This window comes from Artemia sp. Qi Xiang Cuo, chromosome 4, assembly GCF_049724085.1.
Source record: "Artemia sp. Qi Xiang Cuo chromosome 4, ASM4972408v1, whole genome shotgun sequence".
Lineage (NCBI taxonomy): Eukaryota > Metazoa > Arthropoda > Branchiopoda > Anostraca > Artemiidae > Artemia > Artemia sp. Qi Xiang Cuo.
The window spans coordinates 31,802,577-31,829,203 of NC_142797.1; the positions used below are offsets into that span (position 1 = coordinate 31,802,577).

A 26,627-nucleotide genomic window follows, 5' to 3' on the forward strand; every position below is an offset into this window, starting at 1 on the left:
CGGAAATCCTAGGAAATAGGCTAGCTGTTCTTTATTAAAAAATAACAAAAGTCGCATTTTTTTTTTGCTTGAGTAACATTGATATGTCCTCTCTTCCCACCGGCACTACTAGGTTTCTGGAAGACCATTGAGAGATAAATAATAGTTCATTTGAAAGCTAATGATCGTGTCTACGTGCTTTTCATTAATTTTTCTTGATGGCACCAGTCATATCCCACCGAAAATGGCACCTTTTGGTGCCATTTCCAGGCTGGAGAGGGTTAGGAAACCCCAAAATTGCTGACTTGTTAATACCATCGTTAAAAACTATTAACTGGAGGTCTACAGTCTCCATCATGGTTATAGCAATAGCAGCAGTCTAGTAAAAAGTGAACCGTGGCCCATAATACCCGAACTTTTTTTGAACGCATTTTCAAGAAACTGTTGAATGAAAATAAAATCTTATTGACGTTCATTCCTAATAGTAATTCTTACAGTTTTGAGATTTGTTTGCTAAAAATTTTTGTTTCCCAACTCTTGCTTCCATGCCAACAGAAAATCTGTTGCTAGCATTGTCGGTTAAACATTGGGCTGCGGAAGGTAGCCTATAATTTTTCCTACCACATGCGCCTCAGACATAATCATGGTTGTACCAAAACCTGCAACATAGTAAAGAGTGAACCACGACCCTTTGTTGCCTAAAATTTAAAAACGTGTCTAAAAAAATTTAATATAGTGAGAAAAAAAAAAAAAATTAAAGCTGATTCAGGAATGGTACCTATTTCGATTGATTTTAATAGTAAAAGTTTATTGTGAAGACGATTTTATTGAAAATTTTTTAAATGAGCCTGAAACCCCTCGGAATTGGCGTTGGATTACAGTGAAAAGTACACGACCAGGATCACCATGGTTAGAAACCCTATGGAGGGGAGTTGCAGTCGCCCCACCTTCAATAACAATGAAGATGACTTTCCTGCATTAGAAGCACTGACGTGTCTCCCTTTTGTTTTTCTTCTTTTTTTTCACAAGGGTGATCATGTCGAACCCGTGGTCGTAAAATGTTGGGGGAGAGCTCATCTGAAAAAAATCGCAATATCTAGTGCGTATTTAAACAACGTGAGATCGTGTCACAGCTGGGTGACGTTTTCTGCCATTTCTTGCCACAAAACATCAAAATTTGCCCAAAGAGAATCAATATGCCGGAGGGTTGAAATTCTAAGATAGCCGATCGATTTTTCAGGAATTAAATCTTTCTACGGGAAGTTCTGAGCCCCCCCCCCCCTATCATGAAAAAACCTCAGCAAAGTGGCGTTTACTGCCATTTTGTGCCTCAAAACATCAAATCTCGCCAAAGAGAGTCAATCTGCTGGAGGATGGAAATTCTAAGATAGCTAATCGGTTTTTTAGAACTTAAATCTTTATACGGGAAGTTCTGAGCCCCCCCCCCTATTTTGCAAAACCTCAATAAAACGGCGTTAAAGGCCATTTTGTGCTATAAAACATCATTTTTTCCCCTAAAGAGGATCAAAAACCTTTCGAATTTGACTATAAACGCCAAGTGGGCACACGTGGAAGATGAAAGTTGCTTTGTCATGAATTAAATGTCGTTTAATGCCTTCAACAAAATAAAAGCAACCTACATTAAACCTACCAAATAAGAATGGCTCTATCGAAATGATTTATTGTGTTATCCTTCTACATTAATTAATTTATTCATGATTGCCGAAATGACTCAGAGGCATTACGAGGTTGGTTGGTATGCCATTCAGTTCTTCAGATTTGAATTGTTAATGATCTACTATTTAGTTAATGAGGGTCTACTATAATGCAGGCCTTTTGAGAGTCTAGCTTCGAGATTTATCTTGCGTCCAAGTGATATGACTGGTGATGCTTTAAAAGAGAAAGTTAGTCTTCATTTTTCAGATTTTTTGTCTTATTTTTAATGACACAGAAAAGTGCTAATTAGGATACTATTATATAGTTTTAAATCGGGTCAACATTCTAAATATAACCATTAAAACATTTTTTTTTTCAAAATTATATTTTGTCACATGTCAGTTAGGCATGGATCACCCCTAATCTCTGTATGGAGGGTCAAACTGGGCTGATAGAATTTTGTAACATATTTCACCGATATCCACAGCCAAAACTAGTTCGGACACATTTTTACTACAAAATCTCGTATCTACGTCCATCAGAAACGAAAACGTGATATAAATGAAAAATTAACTTTGAAACCTATTTTTAAACAATTAAACAAAGTTGAATCTGAAAGCACTATCTCGGCATCTTTAAATGGAGTTAGTTTGATAATCTAAGATTGGAGGCAATGATCCATTTTAGCCTGAGATTTGACCAAGGCTGTATCTGGGGGTGGGGGGGTGGGGGTGGATGACCCTTCCATCAACATTTTCTCCTACTCGTAAAATTGTAAAAAATGCATATAAACAACTGTTGATGTTTTTTAATAGTTTTTATACCCCCCCCCCCCGAGCAAAAATTATGTATACGGCCTTGGATTCGGCTCATTTTAGTGAGTCCGTCCCAAAATAATAATGATAATTCAAGATGTTTTTTTTTATTGTTGCTAGTTTAGAAGGAGAATGCTTTTGCAAGATTAACGACTTGCTTTAGCTGATCTTCAAAACGGAACTTATTTTTATCTCATAAGCAATCTCTATAAGTTCATCCGTTTGGTTGCTTTAAATAACACTCATATTTTAAATCATACATAGTGATTTGCCTTATTTAAAAGAAACAATGGCTCCTTATTACAGATACGGAATTTATTTGTTTTTAAAATTGATATTCCTGCTGTTCAAGTAAAGACGCGGGCACATTGTGTTCCAGTTTCTGGCCTTGAATAAAGATCATGTAAATAGAGCTTTAGGAAGATGAAAGGACAAGGTTTTAGTGAAAATTTTTAAAGTTGATTCTGATTAAATATATAAATTTTCTTTCAACACTATTATTAGGACAGTTTCCCATAAAAAAAATCATTTTTTTTATAACTTTTCAAGCGAGGATGGATCTGTAAAGTAAGACTGCCCTTTCTAGCTATCTAGCAATCCCTTACTCTAGGCCAGAATCATATGCGGAAGAAGCGCTATTCAGTTAGCTGGCTGCCAAACAGCTGGATTTGGAGTTTTTGCTTAAAATAATATGCCTTACGTTGGGGGAAAAGCTGATATTTATATATACATGTCCCAAGATTTTCGAGAAAAAAGAATCCATCGTATCCCTAGGGATATTAAACTGTTTTGTCTTGATCACTGTTCTGTACGAGACGTTAGAGAATGGTATTCCTTGAAGGTGCATTGATTTTGTTCAATCTGTAAACATGTAATATTTCATCATACTATGGTCACATCATAGATGAAATCGATTAAGTAAAAAGATAAAAAATGACAGAAAGTTTGAAAATAGGATGGATTGCTAATTCTGATTTTTATGTATCAGTTCCTTCGTTGGGAAGTGCCCAGCATTCTTTGATGTTTGCTGATATGCTAGAATAATAGGTTTCATTTCCTTTTTGTTATGCACGTTGTCCATGGGCGTAGGCAAGGGGGGGGGGGCTAGGGCGCAGCTGTCCTACCTAGAACTTCAAGTTTACACTAGATATTAACGAGAACCTTTCGTATTTTGGAATTTTTCTGTTGGATGTTCACTGGTGAATGATTAAAAAAAGCTGGAAAAAAGCAGAAATTTCCAAATATCGTTTCCGATGTCGATATTTAATATTGATTTCTGGTCCGATATAAAGATGCATCAATTTTGATATTTAATATCACCCAAATTTAAACTTTTGGATTGAATTCATTGAACAAGAAGCTGTTATCTAACTGTAATGTGATTTGCGTCAGATCGCTTTAATGGTATTCATGTTTCCTGGAAATTGGAAATAGGATAGTGGGTTTATTATATCATAGTACTGCAAGAAGATAATAAGAGTATAGTAATCCAAGAAGATAAATTCTGAATCTAATTAATGATTTATGATTTTTGTGATTATTAACGAAGAAAGATTTCAAAAGGTAAGATAGAACGTGCTGGCGATGTGAGGTTTTGTGAACTACCGATATAACTTCAGTCCCCCCTTCCATCACAGAATCGGCTGCCACCTGCATTTGCACGTTTGTCAGATATACAATTTTACAAATTTTGAAATGTAGCTTTTATTTGTTAGCAACGTATTTGGGCATATCTTTTGCAGTATGAACGTCTCGCTACTCTACTTCTGCACTAATGAATTTCCCCGGGGTATGGATTTGAATGCCATCCGTCATCCGTCGCACCATAACCTTGAGAGCTTTTTAGTCTAGTTTACCATCTCTTATGTTTCATGGTTGTTTATTTTTGAGTCATCCTGAATTTCCTTTTGTGGATGGGAATGACAGGTGTATGGCCAGGGAAAGCGCGGCTCGTCTCAGATAGTGCAAGTCGGATAATTGGTCTAATTGGAAAAGTAGGCGCATATTTCCTGTGATCTGCGTTTGATTCCAAGGCTGTATGAACCTAGTTTATCCATTCCTGTTTATTTTCTACTAACCGCTGACGAGTCAATCAAAGGACGTAATATATTGGTGATGTAAACTCCTATTGTGTCTTAACTTCTCTGGTAAAGTTATATCCCACCCCTAAAGTAGATGGCTATATTTCTGAGGGCGGGCCAGGAATAGGTTGCTTAAGTCAATTTTTTAATTTTACGAAACACATCTAGAAACGGTACTAACTTCATCTCAGATAGCGCAATTCGGATAATTGGTCTAATTGGAAAAGTAGGCGCATATTTCCTGTGATCTGCGTTTGATTCCAAGGTTGTATGAACCTAGTTTATCCATTCCTGTTTATTTTCTACTAACCGCTGACGAGTCAATCAAAGGACGTAATATATTGGTGATGTAAACTCCTATTGTGTCTTAACTTCTCTGGTAAAGTTATATCCCACCCCTAAAGTAGATGGCTATATTTCTGAGGGCAGGGCCAGGAATAGGTTGCTTAAGTCAATTTTTTAATTTTACGAAACATATTTAGAAAACGGTACTAACTTCATAAAACCTTTGGCAACCCTCAGTCTCCAATTTTTTTGGCACCACTTGTCGCTTTTCGCGATTCATCATAATTCTTTATTTATTTATTTTAAGAATTTAACAAGAAAAATTTCTTTCTATTTAGTCAAAACTTAGGTTCTTTCTGGTATGGGCGCTCATGAGATACGGGTTGGGAGGGGGTGGATGCACAAGATTTGGCTTCAGGGGAACAGGAGTAAGAAACCGGGGAATGGAATGGATAATATAAGGAACAAATCTCGAGACTTTTGGAGGGATGGTGGTGTTCCCCTACATTACTTGCCGAAGAAGGGGATTGATGCTTGTGACAGTGGTCACAATCTTTCCATAATATAATAGTTTCTCCGTTTCACAAAATAATCAGAAAGCGTGTTTTAAGTGGTGGTTACCTTCAGGGAGTGAGGACGAGGGTTTAACCCTTTGATGGCTGTTGGTTCTTATAAGGCACACCAAGATTTTCGCCTATAGCTCCTTTCTGATTGGTTAGAACGAGAAATTATCTGCATAGCCAAAAACAAGAGAACGAGAGATAGCTGTCGGATGGTATATTACTTTGCCCCTTTATAAGTCATCTAACAACGTTCGCACAGTACTGAATTTGACATGGTGAATTTTTTCGGATTTTGTGGAATGAAATAAATCTGACTCGGGTAGTATTGAAGTTTATGTTGCTTGGTAAAGGAAAAAAATCTTGTGGTGTTCGTTAGTGTCTGATGGTTCCCTCTGTCTTATCTTTATTCAAAACTTTTTATTCATCCACAAGCAAGGACGGTTTTTAAGTATGTATCTTATAAGGCCCATCCTCCCTAGGGGAGGGAGTACAATACCAACCCGCCGAAAAGTTCAGTATAGTTTAAACACGTTGCATAAAAATTTATAGAAGTGTTTCCACTTTCTATTAGCTTTCTCATTCAACCGGAAAATTTTTCAGCAATGTAGCCAGTGCTTCCACTTCTACTTATTTTGGTAGTAAATTACTTATTTTGGTAGTAAAATACTTATTTTGGGTCTATTCTACTTCCAAATATTAAATCTACTCATCTACTTACTTTCTACTTATTTTTGGAGGCTTAAGTTTTCGTGCCGGCCAACTGTTTTGGTTGTGATTCCGTTGAATTATAATCCTATAATGTCTTATGGAATGGAAGGGTGTAATTGTTTTTAGCAGCGGCATCTTTGTCGGGATTGGAATTTTTGTCGGGAGCTGCAAAAAGGAAATTATGAAATACCGTACCCAATTTTGATCCTGGTTGACGTATAAACAGCTAATTTATAGTAATTGATCCTGGTTGACCTATAAACAGCTAATTTATAATCATTGATCCTGTTTGACCCACAAATAGCTATGATATAATAGTTGATCCTGGTTGACCTGTATACATCTAATTTGCAAATATAAACGTCAGTTTAAATGAATGAAATTATCTAAAACCGTAGGTTTATCTACATATAGTCCATGCATTATCAGCCCAGTTTGCGAGTTTACTATCTACTGTCAGCAGCCGAAGAGCCATTGAGATTACGGAGCCCTCAACCTCTTCATTAGTCGATGAGGCAATAGCAAGGAGTGAAGAAAGTCTGCAGGAAGTACTGAGGAGGTGACATGAAGGACGACTAAGAAGAGTGGACCTCAGCATTGCTGTTTCCTATGTCTTAGAGCCGGATGGCGATCTCTCTGACCTGAATTTGGAGGATCCTGAAAACGACAATGGTCGTCTCTTTTGCGAATCAACTAACGACAAGCACGATAGTAGTCAGGATGACAGCAACAACGAATATGATCTACCACTCAGTCAAAGAGCAAAGTCTGCAAAATCCCTCTGCAATGAAGCTGAATTAGAGGTGGTTCCTAAATTTTCAGCCAAAAAGAGACAAATCTGGAAGAAAACCCTTGTGCCAGAGAATGACGTGGACTGGAAAGGGCAAATGCCAAGTCCCGACTCGTCTCTGGTCACTCCAATCGCATTCTTCCATAATTTATTCGACTCTGAAATTATAAGCATCCTTGTAGAAGACACGAATCGGTATGCTCTGCAGGAGAAAGGTTTGGAGCTGAAATATACTATCAAAGAAATGGAACAATTACTTGGAATCCTTTTGCTTATGGAAATCGTGAAACTCATCCATATGTCTATGTACTGGGAAAAGGCTACACGTTACCCTCCTGGGGCTAACACTATGGTACGCGACCTCTTCTAAAGAATAAGACAGTTCTTCCAAACGAATGATAGTTTCAAAGCAATCGAAAAGGGGAATCCTGGATGCTACCCCCTCTTCATGGTTTGACCCTTGTACAATAGGCTTCGAAAGAATATGCGAGAAGTTCCAAACGAGGAACGACAATCTATAGATGAACAAATGGTGCCGTTCAAGGGCCGGTTTGGGTTCAAGCAGTACATCAAAGACAAGCCACACAGTCGGGGGATAAAAGTATTTACAAGAGCCGGAGCCAGTGAAATAGTTTATAACTTTGAAATTTACGGTGGTAAAGGAACCACTGTCGGTTCAGACCTTGGTGTTGGTGCTGATGTGGTGCTCCGCCTAGTCGAATATCTCCCGAAAAACCAGAGCTTCAGAGTGTTCTTTGACAATTTTTACAGCAGTTTTCATCTAGTAGAAAAGCTGCGGGAAACGTCAATCCAGTCAGTAGGCACAGTCCGAATACACAGAATGCGGACTGTGAAACTTCCGCCCTTGGAAGCTGACAACAAGCTGAAAAGCTCCGGAAGAGGATCGTTTGCTTGGCGGGTTGAGCAACATTCTGGAATAGTCGTGACGAAATGGTACGACAATAAGCCGGTCCATCTTGTTTCTTCATATGTTGGGTCTGACCCACTTGACCAATGCTAACGGTGGGACAAAAGGGGAAGGCTCGAATCGATGTAGCCATACCTCTTGTCGTCAAAGAGTATAACAAGTTCATGGTTGGGGTGGACTTGAGCGACATGTTGATCGAGTTATATCATACTGAAATCAAGGGGAAGAAGTGGTACATTCGTCTTATCGCTCCTGACGCTGAGAAGCCCCTATTCCTTGTCCGCTTCCGTGCGGATATTGCCTACTGGCTGCTCAGAGGTGCAGTCATCCCTGCCACAAGGAAAGGTAAACCACCAAGCAAGTCTCCTGTTACTACCAGACCGCAAACGAAAACTATGAGTAACAACATCGCCATTTTCAGCGCTCGCTTTGACAACACGGCGCAATAATGTGTGAGGGTAGACGAAATACATAGATGCAAGTCTTATACAAATCACTCCCACGCGTTTGTCAAATGGCTGAAGTGTAAGGTGCACCTTTTTTTGGCCAAAGCCAAGAATTGTTTCATAGCATACCACTCAAGTGCTTAAGTAGACTGTTTCACTGCTTACCTGATGCGCTTTATAAGATCCATATTCCATGTGAAGTATGTAATTGAAATAAATTATTTTCCTCAGTTGCCCCTATGTCATGGACCCCTAGGAAACTAGTAAAAAGCAAAACCGAATTTTGTCTAGGCACAGTTTCATAATTCAGCCATCAAAGGATTAAAAGGACTCTCCCGGTATGACCTTCTATCGGCTGAAAGAAAAATAAAGCAAAATTGGGGATCACGGGCTTCAGAATAATTTTCTTTTAAGTACAGCTTGCATAAGATTGGGATTTTTTTTTACATGATAAAAAGTAACAGTATGGGGCGTTGTAGTTTAAAATAGAAATAATACCTCTTAAATCATATAATTTCTACCCTCCTCCCCTAATTAAAGTCTACTGGCGAATTTACACCCGTTTTGGGAACAGTGTGTTGGCTGTGAAAACAGGGGCAAGACCGTATCCAGGGGAAATGGGTTAAGAGGTTTGAACCCCTTCCCCCCGAAGTTATGCCGAACTCGTAAAACGTAACAAAATGCATATAAATAAATTTTTTGGTGTTATTAAAAGTGTTTATTGCTATCCCCCGCGAACAAAATCCTGAATGCGGTCTTGGACATGGGTATATGTAAATCCTTGGTAAAGACATTCTGATTTACATGATCATTGCTAATTAAATTCAAATGGAATAACTACATACTACTTTGTTCAGTGCAAAATTAAAATTAATTCGGAAAACTTCATCTAATAGTAACAATGAAAACAGCTACTGCTTGATGCTACTTTTCCCAATTCTTGTATAAACCTGCTCCATTTCATGGAAATATTTAAATTGCCACAAAATACAAAAATTGAAGCAGAAATCTTTGACTGATGGGGGCTATACTCCTTCACGTCTATGGATTCTGCCTATAGGAAAAGTTTTTTTTTCTTAATTGTTTATACGCATACTATGAACATGAATGAAAGTAATCACAGTAGACGTCATGAGTATCCGGGCAGTCTCGCCGCGGGTATTTCTTCTGAAGAATCTTGATTATTAGTCCTTAGTCAGTTTCAATAATTGTGATGATAGTTTAAGACATAGTTAAGAAAATACAAATAGTGCAAATTGTTTGTTGACTATTGGATTGTTTATCATCAGGTGTGATTATATATTCCCAATAGGAATAAGAAAACTTAGGCTATGTACTTGCAAATCGCCAATTAGGTTTTAAGACATTTTAGTTCTACCTCGTTTTTTGTTAATAACTCTAATTTGTTCGTAGAAACAAAATGAAAGGTTTTTTTGGAAAAGGCTACTAGTTCGTAAGCAGAATTTTTACAGGAAGAAAAATAGGTAAATATTTACCAAATCATATTATTGAGTTACGACTAAAGTGAATATACCACTCGATGCCTTTTTTATGCTCTTTACGAATATAATAATCATTTTTGTTGGAAATGAATTTTAGCCCCCACCCATATATATACTAATTCAGGGTATATATTTGCACATTAGGGGGGTGGAGGGAAATTTTAAACTTACCTCTCATTTACATTAGAAATAAAATTACACCCACTCTCCTAATGTGCAAATATATACCCTGAATTGGTATATATAAGGGATGGGGGCTAAAATTAATTTCCGACCAAAATTATTACTATATTCGTAAAGGGCATAAAAAAGGCATCAAGTGGTAGGCTATATTCACTTTAGTCATAACTCAATAATATGATTTGGTAAATATTTATTGAAAAGCAAAACTTGTTTTACTTCTGAAGTAGTTGACACACTGATTACGCCGATTCTGTTCTAGCGATGACTGATTTATGTTTAAGGTTGGGCAGAAATTTGATCACCATTTAATGCTCTTCTCAAATCTGGTAATCGCTGCCGTCGCAATTGTGTCCGAGCCAATACCCCTCCTAATGGTGGCTAGACCTAGCCCTTGACTTATTTCTCATCAAAACTTGATTTATAATGCCAAATAGAGCCAATTAAAAAAAAAATGTATAAAATCAGCAAACTTTTGTGTATAGCCTAGGACTATACCTGATCTCATTAGGAAGGACTGGGACTTAATTGTGACGACAGCGATTGTTATAATTGGAAAGAGCACTGAAGGGAGGATCTAATAGTATACTAATTTTTGGTACTCTTCTGAAATACAGGACACATGCGAGAAGTGAAGTTTCGTTAATGCTAATGAAATAAAGCAAAACAGGATGAAAATATAATAGTTTATGAAAAAATTGAGCTATATATTTGCACATTGGGGGGGGGGGGGTAAAGCATAGCATATATTAAATACGTAAGCTAATGTAACCTAACCTAGCTACCTTTTAGTCCCCCTTAACCCCCAAAAACTAAAGCTTAAATCTTTATCACGGACAGAGCAATATCTCACTATGCAGCGGAAACCTGTTTATCAATCCGGGCTTGGAGATTTCAATGCGGTATTTCTTTCGTGTCCTGTATTTCAGAAGAGTACCTAATTTTCCCCCCATATAATTTCCGTATAATAAAACCCTAAACCACTTTTCATATAAATTTTGCTTGAATTTGTTACTGATAGTATAAATAATTAATGATTGTTACTGACGTCCTGTATAATTCAATTCTGTGGAGTTATTTACAAGTTTTGTGGTATTACATCTTTTTCTAATGACCTGTTCAAATAGTAACGAATGAATTGTTTTATTTGTATAGATTCGCACAAGCTGGGAAAAAAAAAAAAAAGTCTAATTAAAAAAAGGGAAAAAGGCAAAAATAAAGATTTCATGTGGCGTTTTAACGTTACGGATATGTATCAACAATCGTAAGACTATTATGACATCAGAAAATCCCTTTGATATGAATGTGTTTATTTTTTTAAGTATTTGATTTTCGAATTTTGCAAATCTAGTGGAATTCAAAATCTAGTGGAAAAACTGATGAATCTCCCTTTAGTTTTCTGTTATCAGGAAAAATAATATCAACAAAAGTGTGTTTGTCTGTGGAAAGATGTTAGTTGGTAGAAAGTATTAGCTTTTTTTCAACTGCAAATAGTTTGAAATAGCGTAAAGGAAGATTCAAAATGAAGCACAATAATACCCTGTAGTAAGTATTTGTAGCAATGGTATATAAACGAAAAATGAAACAAAACACTCAAGTTGTTTAAATCTTTTTTTTCTCGAGGCGAAGCTGAGCTTTGAATCCGTGGTCCCGCTATTAAAAATAAAATATCTAGTAATACCTATTGACACAGATGGTCATTACTACATTTTTAAAATAAAAATTTGCGAGATATCATCTCATTATTCTTTGGGGAGGGGACTTTAGTATACCGACTTCAGCATAAGCATGTGCGAAGGTAGGCTGTATTGAGTCCTGTTCTTAGTTCAATCCTTTTGAATTTTAAAGAGGCATGACTTCTTGGCAGTCACTTATGAATTCATTTGTTCCTTTTGGGAACGGAGAGGGAGAGGGCAACAATTTGAAAAAAATGCGATAATTTGCAAATTATATGGAAAGTACAAGACATTTTTGGAAAACCCGTGAAAATCTCTTTGTGTAGGGGGGAGAGGGTAGAGCCAGTGCCCGAAAGCTATCATCCGAATGATGTTCCTGCAACCATTGTCAAGTAACGTCTTGCGAAATTGTGTAAATTTGACGAATCTTACTTTTGCGTACCTTGTACTAAGATAATGACAAAACTTTCCCCATTTTTAAGAGAAAAAAATATACTTGACCTGCTTCTACTTTTCCATGGTCGGCTGATCATCTTGTTACTAAATCAATTGTCAATCACAACCGCATTACAATGAAGTTACTATGCCAGTTAACGGACTCATTATGCTGTGGTCTTCTTGAGAATATCGTGGTTTTCTCTTCCACTTTTACCTATTTCGAATACCGAATGACAAAATTCAAATCTATATAAAGTAAACGATATTGGTTTCAATTAGCTTAAACAACACGATAATATTTAATTGAATTAGGGTTATTTCTTTGAAGCAGGGTTTGCTGTATAAAAACAATTTCTGTTAATATGGGAGAAGCAGCAGTAACTGTCGTCGTAGGCATCCACTATGGAAGACTGACCTTAGAACTTATTCTCCCACTCTGGGATGAGACCTCGTCGCCTGAAAGCGGTTTTGCCAAATCTCTTCTTCCAAAAACACAAGAAAAATGAGTTTGAAAATGTTGACATTTGTGTCTCAGAATCTGCTGTAGCCAGAACGTTGATTTTTGTTTTAAAACTAAGAAGAAAAATCGCTTATATCGCCATGCTTATTTTTATTGGCCTAAGGTGAGCCGTTCCTGATGTAAAACGGAATGAATATCAGTTTCGGCAAAACCGCCTAAAAATTCCGGAATATAGGAATTGGCTCAACATTAATTAGAAAGGCGACTTTAGGCAAAACGTATTTCATCTGATAGACAAATTTTAGTTTCGACAATTAACTGAGATTTTTACAATGAAATGTAACAAAAGGTGAGTGGGAGGTCTCACTTGGAAGCTCCTTGGAATTTCAGGTTTTAACCTTAGGGGGCTGCTTCGGGTGCATGCTGTGATTTCAGCTGAAGTACTAGGTACCTCAGCTCTTTTACAACTTCTAATAAGGCTTTTCGCATATGCCACATCTACTGCTGGCGTGAAACGGTAAAGCGATTCTACGTCTTTTATTTTTGCTGTTGGCATCTCGACTATTGTGCTAAAAGGTACAGGAGGCAGTAACCTTTTCACAACACACTGCTGACCCACTGGGCAACTGCCTCCTTGGGCTAGCCTCGGTGCAATCAGCGCTGCAGAAGGAGTAGTATCCGTCAACGAAGTTTTATAGAACTCCCTTTTGCATAGTCCTTGCTTAAACTGTAGTAATTTCACATTTGAAAATGAAACTAAGCAATACTTATAGCACTTGGACGTTTGGCGTAATAAAAAAAAACTTCTGTTTGGTCATTTGAATAATGAAAAACGGGTCAGGAGGCCGAAGAATCAAAAGCTTTTTTTGTCAAGTCTAGTAGCGAAAAGACTTCCTTGTGCTTCAAAGACCTCTCAATGACGCATTGAAAAGCATCGACCTTTTGGATCGTGGAGTGGCCTGACTCAGAATGCTTCATTGTTATACTCTGGACATGTGAATGCTTCTTCAAGATTTCTTTCATCGTGTAGCTCATTATTTGATTACGATTTTGAGGCACACATGAATCTGACCACGCAATCAACTTTCTGACCATGTCGTTCTGCAACTTTCTGCAAAATGGACCATGCTATAATCCCCTATACGATTCGGTAAAACAGAACTGTAAAACAAAGACAGTTAGGGACGCCTTACAGCAATGTCAAGTACACCATTCAAAAGAGAGTATTTTTTATACAATATAACGTTCGTAACGCAGTTTCGACAAAAATTATTATTTTTGGCAAAACTGCTTTCTGGCAACCCTTGTCTGAAAGGCTCTTTTATCACGTTCCTACGTCCTAAAGAGTGTGTTTTTTGGTCTTCCTCTGTGATGGGTGCCTTCTGGTTCCCAGTGGAGGAGCATTTTTGGAAGTCTGTGACGTGGAACCTGGAGGATATGTCCAATGTATCGCCACTTTTGTTGTTTCACAACAGAGGTGATGTCTGGTTAGCCATTGTGGGTGTTCATTTCGTGGCTGGTGACATGATATCTCCAGCTTATCATAAGGATCCGGCGAAGACAATGTGGGAAACAAGCATCCCAAAAGGGGAAACTTCGGTTTAATCCATAGTATATTAGTGATAGAGAAGTATGAATATTTGGAATAGTCTTTCGGGTCTTACTTTTTTTGGAAGGTTACTTTTTGCCAAATTGTCTGCTTAAATAACACTATATTTATTTGGAGAAAAATTTCTTTATGATTGGAATCGATTACGAGCTAATAAGTGAGGGATAATTTTTGAATATCCTTATGTTTCGGCTTTTGTTAACTTAGTAATTGATAAATATGAACCAGTATAAACTGATGTTAAAATAACTGTTTTAAGCCATAATTGTTTCAAGTTTTCACTAAAACTTGAGAAACAAAATCAAACGTATTTGGTATAGTGAAGTTGAAACCATAAAAAATATAGTTAAAATACTATTCAATTCTGTTTAGCCTATTCTTATGAATGGTAATTACTGCGGTTTCCTTTTTCTTGCATCGTCTGTTTTTAAATTTAAACCCTATTTTTCATTAATAGTTTTTACGTCATGAAATTTTGGCCAAATCCGTGCGCAGGTTCCACAAGTCATGCTGCTCGTATATTCCCCCAGGAAATGGTTTTGAATCTATTAAGTTCTTTCATAAGCTTCCCAAATTATTATTTATTTTTGTTAATAAAGGTTAAGGTTCTTTTGAAGTAATTTTAGCGTTAAAATAGCAGCTTCCCATTTATATAAAAATGTAAGCTTTGAATTTAGCGGTAAGCTTTTTTTTATTCATGTACTATGAGAAGGAAATGGCTTGTAAAAATTGTTTTCTGGAAAAATATTCGCAGAACTAAGATGATCATAGACATTGAAAATAGAAAACTAGATAATACTAGAACACTAGATTCATAGTCCACAGGCGTGGACTATGAAATTAAAAACACGAGTGCCGGAGAAGTTATAGTAGTCTGACCTAAATAAAACAGTTAAAAACATTAGTGACACAAGCAATATATTGGTAAAGAGTAAAATTTTAAAACATGGACAGCAGTAGGACTTACCGTAAAACGTTTAATAATATTCTTCAGCCTGTCTCCTTTCATCAGTTTCCAATGTCCTTTGAGGAGAGAGGCATCTGAAGCTTAAAATAAGTGTGTTCATTATATTACACCTCAGTATATTAGTTGTAGCGCTACTCCAATGTGGGTGGACGGTGGGCACCTGTCCCCTTTTACCCAAGGAGGTACTAGGCAATTCTAATTATGATATAATAAAAAATGGGGGGGGATTGTTGTGCGCAGTCATGCTTTGGCTCTCACAAATCTAATTTTTTTTTTTGTAAGGTTAGATCTTTTTTTATTCCAGTGTTTTTAGTATTTCAGAGATGGGCTTTCCCGGTCAACTGCTATTGTGGATTTTCTTTAGGGTCAAATTATGGACCTACTGAATATGGGCATTCTAGGGCTTAGAATATATTGACCCTTTCCCCCAAAATTTTACTTGGGAGGGGGGGGGGGGAGGTGGTTCTTTTATCAATTTCAGTTGTTATCTCCCCTCCAATGTCGGTGGGTGTAAATACCGTGATTTTCGTTATTAGACCTGTGGTTTCTTACAGTAAACATTACTAGAAGACCTAATCGTGACTTGAAAAGTCAACATGCAGTATTTCGAAAAACGTACTAGGACACAAGCAAAGTACTATTGCAAAAAAAAAAGGCTAAAGCCAAAAACGGACGATGCAGAAAAAAAACGCAATAACTACCATGTATATGAGTAAGCAAAACTGATTTGTATTTTATCAATTATATTTTTTATGGTTTCAGCAACAATGCACTTAATATCCTTGATTTCTATTAATCAATTTGTTTTCAAAACATAGTCACGTCAGTGCTACTTTATCTGAAAGCTGTATATCAGTTTTAGATTATCCTGCTCGTATTTATAAAATGTTAAGTTGACAAAGGTCAAAAGTATAAAAAAGCTTGGGAAGTGAACCATCTATTCGCTCCTAGCGGATAGTGAAACCATAAATACATTGTTAGACCACACTGGCTATACATGACAAAATTTGTCAGTGAAACTGTAGCTAATAATTATTAAATTCGTTTGTGTCAAGCTGTCTTTTTTGAAGTTTTTCGGCGTTGGCGTCTATTTAATTCTATAATCCAAAATGAGTGATTAACGACATCTCATAATCATGCCCGATCACAAATAATTTTTTGTTAGGTTTCACCACAGTTTATATAATTAGTATATCTGTATAAACAGTATATCTATCTGTATATATATCTGTATAAACAGTATATCTATAAACAGTGGGTTTCACCACTCTAACCTTAAGTATATTGAAGTTATTCCAGCGTTATTGGTTACTCTCCTTTAATGTTGTATGTTTCTTTTTTAATAAAAAAAATAGATGAAAAAAGAGGTCGAAACGACAGAGAAAGGAACCGTAGTCTCTCTAAAGTTTGATTATGCGTAGTAGCTTTTTCGCAATTATAGTGTAAAATCGGTACTAAGATCTCGTCGATTCCAACCATATTCTTTCTCTCTTTAAATTTCTTCACACCCACCTTTAATATATTAAACCTATTTCAAGACTAAAAATTAGTTTCCTCCAATTACTGACTATCTTTTCAATAGCACAGGTCGGTTAAACAAAAAAGCCACTGATACTAATGATAGTGTTATTAGTAGTATATTGTTCTTTTTTTTGTAATTATTGCTATTTGCATATGATTCGCATTCTTGTAGCTAAGACAAGGCATTCACGACAAATAGGAGAAAAAAAAAGCTATACATACCAACTGATTCAACGTAAAAAGGAGGTTCTTTGATGTATTAAATAAAAAAAACTAGTTTTTCAACTGAAAGTAAGGAGCAATGTTAAAAATTAAAACGAACAGAAATTATTGTGTATACGAGGGGTTTTGCCCCCTCCTCAATGCCTCGGTCTTAACGCTAAAGTTTTGGGGTATTTAAAAAAAAGTTACTTATTGTTCTAATTAAACGACCTTTGTGTTTCAGGTGTCGTTTTTAAAGAATTGGGACGCAATTTAAGCTTTAGCGTAAAGAGCGAGGTGTTGAGGAGGGGGCAACCCCCTTCGTATACGTAATAATTTCAGTTCGTTTTAAGCTTTAACATTGCTAATTACTTTCGGTTGAAAAAAAAACTTGTTTTTTTTTTAATTTAATTTCTGCTCGTTTTTCAAATAATGTCAGGAAATCTGGCTCTACCTCCACGGAAAAATCCCTTCCCACGGAAATATCCTTTGAAAAATTTGATCCTGATGAAAATTTACCCCAGACAAATACCCTTAATAACTCCACGCGTAACATTGAGTCAGTAAAGAGAAAGCAAGACACATAAAAAAATTTGTACAGGAATTCTGGCGAATTCCCCCAGTATACAATTTCCCCTGAAAAGGTCACCCCCTGGAAAATTCTCCCTGTGCAAATTCCCCCCCCCTTCAAAAATTCGTCCTCCCCTTTCCACCCGAAAAACGTATGGATACTTCCCAATAAAAAATAGTAGCCTATATGTAAACATTGGGCAAATTTATAACTTATAGACCTTTCCCCAGGGGATCTGGGGGGGGGGAGTCTTGTTATCTCCAAAGACATAGTTATTAGGCCTTTGAACTATGCTGAATAAAAAAAATCTCAGAATTTTGATCGGAACATTTTGGGAAAAAGTGGCATGGGAGGGGGTCTAGTTGCCCTCCAATTCTTTGGTCACAAAGAGCACTAGAACTTTTAATTTCTGTTAGAACGAGCCCTCTCCCAATGTTCAAGGCCCACTGGGTCGATACGATCACCCCTGGGGAAAACAAACAAACAAAAAAAAGAAACAAATAAACACTCATCCGTGATTTTTTCTTCTCCACATTTTTAAAGATAGGCACTTGAAACCTCTACAGTAGGGTTCTCTGATACGCTGAATCTGGTGGTGTTATTTTCATTAAGATTCTATGAATTTTAGGCCGTTTCCCCCCTTTTTCGAAAATAAAGCAAATTTGCTTTGGCTCTTAACCTTTGATGCTTAAGACTAAACTTAATAAAACTTGTATACTTAAAATCAGCATGAAAATCTAATTCTTTTGATATATCTATTAGTATAAAAATTACGTTTTTTAGAGTTTTGGTTACTATTTAGCCGGGTCACTCCTTACTTACAGTTCGTTACCACGAACCGCTTGATAAATTGTCATAAAATTTTGATTAATTATAAATATATATATTGCATAGAAAATTCTATACAGTCTTGGGTTTTTCATTGAAATTTTACCGACATTATGTTTCTAGTAATATCAGATCTTTCGATTTACTCCCCAATTAAAGTTTTGGTGTCAAATACCGGACAACCTGTTAAAAATGCAACTTTCCTGAAATTCTAAATTTTTTTAGAAGTCTCTACCGAGTTTTGAAATTGATGCTCTTTTAGTGACTTGCTAAAAATCATTCTATCCACCTGTCTCGACGCGTAAACCTGTGGAAAAAAAAAACCAATAAAAAACGGAGGACACTCGAAATTGCGTTTTCATGTGAAAAAGTAGTTTTCTTAATTCAGGGTAAACATCGCTGTATGAAGTACACTCATATGATGTGAATACATTCAAATAAAGATGCAACTTTCGGGGATCCTGTAACTATATTTTTTTTTTTAGATAATCGTAAAGGGGCGTATAAACTGCCTTTGCCAAGTCGGCCATCATCCTTTTTTGAAATTAGCTCATATATTCCTTTGTAACTAAATAAGAGGAAGCTTGAAAATGTAATCGTATTCAAATATGGATACGATTTGTCATAGATAGCTGAAGTTGCTGACTTAGCTAAGAGTAAAAGCGCCCACACAAGATTCTTGGACGTTCAGGCTTGTCTTTACTCTTTTTCTCTATGTCAGAAGAATATACGGGTTGTCCAATGTATAAAATTAAGGTCAGACTTGAAACTTGTTTGAATAATTGCATTTTTTTTCTGTAATGATATGACTTGCGATTGTTTGGGAATAGTTCTCTCTTAGTTCGTTGTCACGCATATCATACTTCATTGGAGTTGGCGACTCAAAGGCATTGAAGTAAGTTGGCAGTAAATATGCTGTGCATCAATAAGAAAGGAAATTTTGAAATGGATATCTATGCATGTCTCTTGTTCTCAAAGTGGGCACTACTACCCCTGAGTCATTTTTTCCATCAATGCCCTATTTGTCGTGAGTTAAGATCCATATCACACAAGGAACATTCTTTGGCTTTTTATCCGCTCAGTTCACAAATCCAAATTCTCTAGAAGTTTGGGGAAAATTTCTAGACTTTCAAGCTTTTGAGAAGTTAAGGACAGTTAGTAGTTATTGTCATAACATGCGCATCTAATGCTTTTGTTTCAAAAATTGATTTCATTTCCGTCAATTTTCTATATCTAAAACCATTTGTGTACTGAAATTCATCAGCAAACTACATGTATATCATCCCTTTCTTTCACGCCACAATGCGGGATTCAAACACATAGGGTTTTATTCCAGGGAGGTAGAGCACAACCTAGACAGTTTTAATGCAAATATAGAAACAGGTGCGAAAATAGTGAGATTTTCGGTGGACACTGCATCTAAGCCCCTCCCCCTCTTCGTACGTGCCTGAGCCTAGAGATTTATCACTAACGAGAGGAAATGATTTTAGCTTACAGGAGGTAGCCTAGAGGTAGCTTACAGGAAATAAAGACTTTCCTGGAAAATTGTTAAGACATAAATAAGAAGATTGTATTTTTTTGAAAGGTTGGTAATTAGTATGAAATATTAGAAAAAAGAACAGCTTTGCGCTCCCATAATTTTCCAATTGCTTACATAAAGAATTCCCACAAAAATAGATTTACCCGCAATCCAGCCAGCGGTAGTAGAGGACTATTCCGAAAATGGTAGTAACATTATGCTACTCCTAAAATGGTTTTGCAAGAAAAATAGTAAAGAAATAAATGCGGAAAGTATGCAAAAATATTTTTTGGGAAATTTTGGTAATTATTATGAAAGCATAAGAAAAAGGGTTTTGCGTCACCGTAGTTTCTCAATTGCTCATGTAAAAAATTACCCCAAAAAATAGATTTACCCACAATCCAACCACTGGTACTATAGGACCAGCTCTTAAAATGGGGATTTACAAGCAAAGTCGAAAAATAGTAAAGAAACAAATGGAAAGCTTGCAAGTTTTTTTTTGCCATTATAATGAAAGAATAAAAAAAATAGTTTTGCGTAACCGTAATTTTCCAATTGCCTGCATAAAGCATTTAACTCAAGAAATAGATTTACCAGCAAACCAACCAGTTGTACTAGAGGTCTACTCCTGAAATGGTAGGTAGTAAGATAGTGCTACTCCTAAAATGGTTTTTACATACGAACCTCGTGGAGCTTGTATTTCTCAAACAGTTCGTGGTAACGAACTTTAATAAGAAGCGACCCGGCTCAATAATAACCGAAACTCTAAAAAATAAACTCTAAAAAAGAGGGGGGAAAAAAATCAGAATTTTGATACCAATAGATACTTGAAAAGAATTGGATTTTTATGCTGATTTCAAACGTATAAGTTTCATCAAGTTTAGTCTTACCTGTCAAAAGTTACGAGCCTGCGAATGTTTACTTTATTTTCGAAAAAAGGGGGAAACATCCCCTAAAAGTCATAGAACCTTAATGAAAGTCACACCATCAGATTCAGTGTATCATAGAACCCCACTGCATAGGTTTCAACCTCCTATCTGCAAAAAAGTGGAATTTTGTATTTTTTGCCTGATGAAAGATAACGGATGCATGTTTTCTTCTTTTTTTTATAGTTTTTTTCTTCAGAGTTGATCTTATCGAACCAATGGTTTTAGAATATTACGAGAGGGCTCATTCGAAAAAAAAAGTTCTAGTGCCCTTTTTAAGTGACCCAAAAAATGGAGGACAACTAGGCCCCCTCCCACGCTCTTTTTTCCCAAAGTCACCCTATCAAAAATTTGAGATAGCCATTTTGTTCAGTATGGAAAAAAAAATCTAATAACTATGTCTTTGAGGATGATTTAATCCTCCGCAGTCTCCGGGGGAAGGGCTGCAAGTTATGAGCCTCGCCCATTGTTCGCATATAATATTGGTTGTTGGGAAGTATACTGCCGCTTTGAGGTGGGATTTTTTCTGGTGAGCAGGTCGGGGGGAGATGGTTACGTGGCAGGATTTTTCTATGGAGGAATTTTTCATGGGGAAGGGAATTTTCCATGAAAGGGGGCGCCGGATTTTCCAGCATTATTTAAAAAACGATCAGAAATAAAATAAGAAAAAAACAAGTTTTTTCAACTGAAAGTAAGGAGCAACATTAAAACTTCAAACGAACAGAAAATATTACGTATATGAGGGTGGTTTCCTCTCCTCAATCTCTTACGCTAAAGATTTTTTTTTTACTTTTAAAAGAGGTTATTATTCTATGAAAATAGCATTTGTCATTCAGGACTCATTCTTAAATAACTGGAACAAAAATCAAACTTTGGTTGTTATAAGTTTATTATTAGTTACAAAAAATAAAATTTAAAATCTGCATTAATTCAAAAACTTTCAGAAGTTAAAAAAACAAATTTTTTTTAACTGAAAATAAGTAGCGACATTAAAACTTAAAACGAACAGAAATTATTCGGTATATGAAAGGGGCTGTCCCCTCCTCAACGCCCCGCTCTTTACGCTAAAGTTTTTTATTTTTTTAAAAAGTAGATTTGTAAGAAATAGTCAAACTTTAGCGTAAAGAGTGGGGCGTTGAGGAGGGGACATCCCCTTTCATATATGGAATAATTTCGTTTATTTTTAAGTTTTGATGGCGCTCCTTACTTTCAGTTAAAAAACTTCTTATTTTTTTATTTAATTGAAAAAAAACGAAGAAAAATTAAAATCAGTATGAAAAATAACCGCGTAATACATTAAAGGTGAATAATAATAGTAAAAGAACATCAATTGGCTAAAAAAATATATTTGTAAACATCAATAAAGTAAAAAAAAAATATATACGTATCAAATCATAAATACTGAAAGGGGAAAAGAAACCATTTCCCAAATTGGCCGGCATATGAATTCGCCAACCAATTCTATTTTTGAAGATGGGGTAAAACTGTTTCTCTGTCTTTCCGTTTGTGAAGACAGAGAATTCAATAACATGATTTCTTTGATTTTTTTCTATGGGTAAAAGATGAAACTGGTCAAATACATTTAGGAAACAACTATGTATTTTGTTGACCAAGTATCAAAGTGATATTAATTGTAATGACTGGAAATTATAAGTAGTACTGAATTAATAATCCTTTTCCATAATTTCTACAAAGAGAAAAAAGTTCAGTAATTGTAATTAGCGTGGGAGCACTAAATTCGGCAGTTCAAAGGTATCGATGTGTTAATTGGTTTTGTTTCTTAAAAAACGAAATTAAAAACATATTCTTTCGAGCATTCGCATGCTGATTAAAAAATAAAAGATCATAATTCACATTTAATTAACGAGTATTGTTGTATTTATGGCACATATCTTCTTGTTAATCCTCTTTTCTTAATTAAATCAAGAAAAGCGACTAGTGGCAAAATGCGTATAGGATTTTTGTAAAAAACAATGAGAGGCGTAAAGATTACTTAAAGTTGCTGAATTATATACAAGCATGACATTGTAAATGCATTATTTTTGTGTGCCATTGACTAACCTTAGAAACCCAGTGTTAGCGTCAGTCAATGTAGGCATATTTCTGAAATTTGACTTTTATAACATGCTTATGATGAGAATAATTCGGCTACCCTAAGCATAATTCACCTTCTAAAAAATGTTCAATAGTGCTTCTCAGACCCATGAAACCGATTTTGTTTGAGTAGCATTGTCCACCGACAGTAATATAATAAGTTATATTTCCATGTCAAATCTTGTTTTTGCTCACCATGAGGTATGAACCAGGGACGTGCCAATAGTAGTATCTACGATTGGTGGAATATTATGGAATTTTAAAATATATAAACTAAATATGGAATGAATTAGTTGCATCTATATTTTCCATAATCAGAAATTTGCATATACACATATACTATGTCTGAATATAGACAATTATTTCTGCCATCTATATGATCTTTATTTTAGACAGCACTCATGGTACATCCCTGGTATGAATGCTCGGTCAATATTTCTAAGTACATGTTGAGGATTTTATAGTAAATATTGGGTTGGCTGATACTTTTATCGGGGTAGCTATTTGATAGATTTTCCAAACTAGTTAAGCTTTAAACAACCTAAGGCCACCTATTAAGTATTTGCAAGTACATAGCATTTATTGTTTTCGACAGCATGAGAATGAAGCTGATTTTAACATTGACTACTGTCTGCAGTGTTAGTGCTGGATTTATTGATCGTTTAAATGGACTCTATGCAAGATGGAACCCGAGCAGTAATCAAGGGTTTTTCGTGAGCAATGATAGACAAAATTATGTTACTGCTGAACAGTTGTTACCTGATGCCTTGCTTCACCAACAAATTCTTGGTCCTCAATTAGCTGCTGCTGGGTACTCTGGTGCTCAAATTGTTGCAGGTCCCATCGCAGTTCCATTGAAAAATCTTCCTCGGCCACCTGGTGTCGCCCCTTCTTCATTTCCTTCTAGGCCTGCCTATCAACAAAGGCCTACTGTACAGGCTTCCCCTTCCTATCAACAGTCTTATCCACATAATTCAGCCGGCTCCTTTCCCTCTCATCAGCAGTATGCAAGCTATAGAAGTCAACAAAAGCCTTCTCTTAGATACCAACCTCTGCAGCCGAGCCAAGGAAGTCAGCAAGTCTTGTCAATCCAGCAAGGAGCAGCTCACAATTACGGACAACAGCAAACATACCAGGCACAGTCTCCAGCTCAGTTTCAAACATCAGCTGCTTTGCACAATTCGCAAGCAGCACATGCGAAATTGCCAAATAATGTGCCTGTTACAGGAACAAGCTCTTTAACCAATACACCAGAGTATCAACAAACTCCACCTGTTCAGTTTCAATCTAATTTCCCTACTACCTATTCTTTGCAAAAGCAAAGCTATCAATCACAAGCTACTCCTCAAAATGTAAACGTTTATCGTGGTCCTCCTGCTCAACCTGTACAGCAAGCAGAAGTGTCGTCTTACCACTCTCAGCAAACAAGTCATTCCATTCCCAGCTATTCTTACCAACAATTGCCTAAAGCTTATCAAGTTGCGCAGCAACAGCAACATGAGCAGCCTAAACAACCAGTTTACCAACATGTTCAAAAAGTGAAAAACAATAATTTCAATTCAGATTATTATCATTCTAAACCTGCTCCTCAAACTGTTGCTTCACAGAATCCGGTCTATCATCCTGGTCAAGTTTTTAATATTGAACATCCAGTAAGACAGTATAGCCCAACTGAAGCGCCACATAAGGTACAGTACAGTGAATGGACCCCTATTCCAAAAGGCCCTGTTGAAACACAGACATCTGCCCCTAGTGCTAGTGATAATATCGCACTGACGGATGGAATATCTGACGCAGATTTACAGAACTTAAACTTCAATGATGTTTTTAGTGGACTTGTCCCAGATATTCCTGAAATTCCGTCCAACGTCGATCTTGCTGCATTTAGTAGTCAATCTGATGGAGGTCAATACAGCCCATCTACTCTGAGCCAACTCAATAGAAATGTTGCTGATTTCTCTTCTGAATCAAAAAGAGAAACAATTCCAAATAAAGTGTCAAAAAGTAAAAGTGAAAAAGTGACTGACAGAAAAAGGGATATTTTTATCCTAGAGAAAGGTGATCTACCAGCTCAAGGACGGTCGTCTGCAGGTCCAATGGTTTCATCTCAAGAAAGTGTAAACCCTAGGCTCATTTCAAAAAGAGAAAAAGTGAAAAAGTTGAGATCCTCTTCCAAAAGTGATTCGAAGATCAAAAGAAAGAAAAGTACAACTACAACCCCGTCTCCTAGTTCTTCAGCAGACACAAGCAGTAGTGGGGATTCTATTGTGACGGTGGCGTGGAAAAGAGACAAGCCTCACGCTGTTCCCAGAATCGGCGAAGGAGCTGGTCGTTTTGTAGGGAAAGTTCTGGAAGACGTGGATGTTGTGCGTGGAAAGCCTGCTGGTAAAATAAACGATGACATTTTTCTGTCAAATGTAGGATATTCAATTAAATTCACATCCAGATAATATATTGAGATGAACTTGGATTACTAGAAAATAGCATTGGTTTAATTCGTGTTACCGAGGAATGCTAATTTAGCCCCACACACTAGACTCGGCGCATTTGACTCCTAACGTCTTCTTTTTTTCCAAAACTAATGATAAATAGTTTTCATAAAATGAACAGAGGCCCTTTTAAACCAAAGGCCATGTCTATATTGGGTACTCTCACTTGATGAAAAAAAACAATCTGTATAACAGTGATCGTGAGTCTTACCATATTTGTGACTTATTTAATTTTACTAATTTATTGTGAGTATTTAATTTCATTAGTGCATATTTCATCACATGCTGGTCTCAGTGATTATTATAGTTGTATATTTCGTTTTTAAAGTCTTGACCAGTACTTTGTAGAATAAAGCAAATTTTTACAAATTTTTTCACTTGATTTTTATTTTAACAAGCATTTCAAAATGGAAAAAGTAAAGAAGATGAGGGATTCAAAAGAGAAGGTTATATAGGAATTCAAATCGGTACTTGTGCATTATATCCTACGCAGCGCTATAAACTGTACAAGGAAATTCTACAGGAAACCAGTCAAACGGGTATTTGCAGTGGATAATTGGATCGCAAAGCATGATATCTTATTGCGTTTACAATATTTAAACTGTTTTTTTTGGGGGGTTTAGGGGGGGGGGGGAGAAAGGTACTTAGGTTAGGCTACGTATTTAATATATGCTATGATCCCCCCCCCCCTAATGTGCAAATAAATAGCCCAAATTTGTTCCTAAACTATTATATTTTCATCCTATTTTATTTTATTTCATTTAGCATTAACCAAACTTGACTTCTTTCGTGTGTAGGATATAATGCACAAGTGCCTTCAAATCTTTTAAGATTTTTTTTGGTTCAATTAGTTACAAGCGCATTTATGGTGACTGGATGTATAATGGCAAATGAAAAAAGAAACAAACGATTGTCAAATTAAACCTTTTGACCCAATAAGGTATGAAAATAATCGAGCATACATTTTTAAGTTATTGAAAATACTGAAGTACTACAAGAAGGCATCTCAATTATAATAGCATCCAATATTGTCAAAGTAATCTTTGGCTATGTTTTAACTGGAAAAGCAAACGAAAAGAAGATAGGTTTTAATGAATGATCATAGGCAGCGCGCTAGCGACAGTAAAAAGCGATCAATATAAAGAAGCGTACAGTTGCAGTGAAGGAATGCAGTGATGGAGACCCAAAAAGCGGGTAATTGCTATCTAAATTGATTGCAAAGCGTTGTTTCTTATTGAATTTACAATATTTAAACTGTTGTTTTTTTGGGGTTTAGGGTGGGGGGAAGGTGCCTTGACAAGTTTACTCGTTCAATTTGTGCTATGCCTTTCTTCCGCTCCCCTTAATGTGTAAATAAGTAGACTCAATTTGTTTCTAGACTATTATGTATTCAAC

The 26,627-nt window shown here is 36.3% G+C and overlaps 1 protein-coding gene across 6 annotated transcripts in view; it reads left to right on the plus strand.

The window, feature by feature from the left end:
* The window catches only part of LOC148953014 (cytotoxic granule associated RNA binding protein TIA1-like), a 316,849-nt gene that overhangs the window by 75,005 nt on the left and 215,217 nt on the right, over nucleotides 1–26,627 (plus strand). Inside the window, exons 1-2 of one of the 6 annotated variants that reach the window (XM_089088225.1) lie at nucleotides 9,421–9,540; nucleotides 23,339–25,592. The exons of 2 other annotated variants lie outside the window; for them this stretch is intronic. In XM_089088225.1, coding sequence (XP_088944351.1) covers nucleotides 23,340–25,193 — 1,854 coding nt within the window. In that variant the 5' untranslated portion in view covers nucleotides 9,421–9,540; nucleotide 23,339 and the 3' untranslated portion in view covers nucleotides 25,194–25,592. 3 more of the 6 variants (XM_089088226.1, XM_089088227.1, XM_089088230.1) reach the window with 3 other exon arrangements.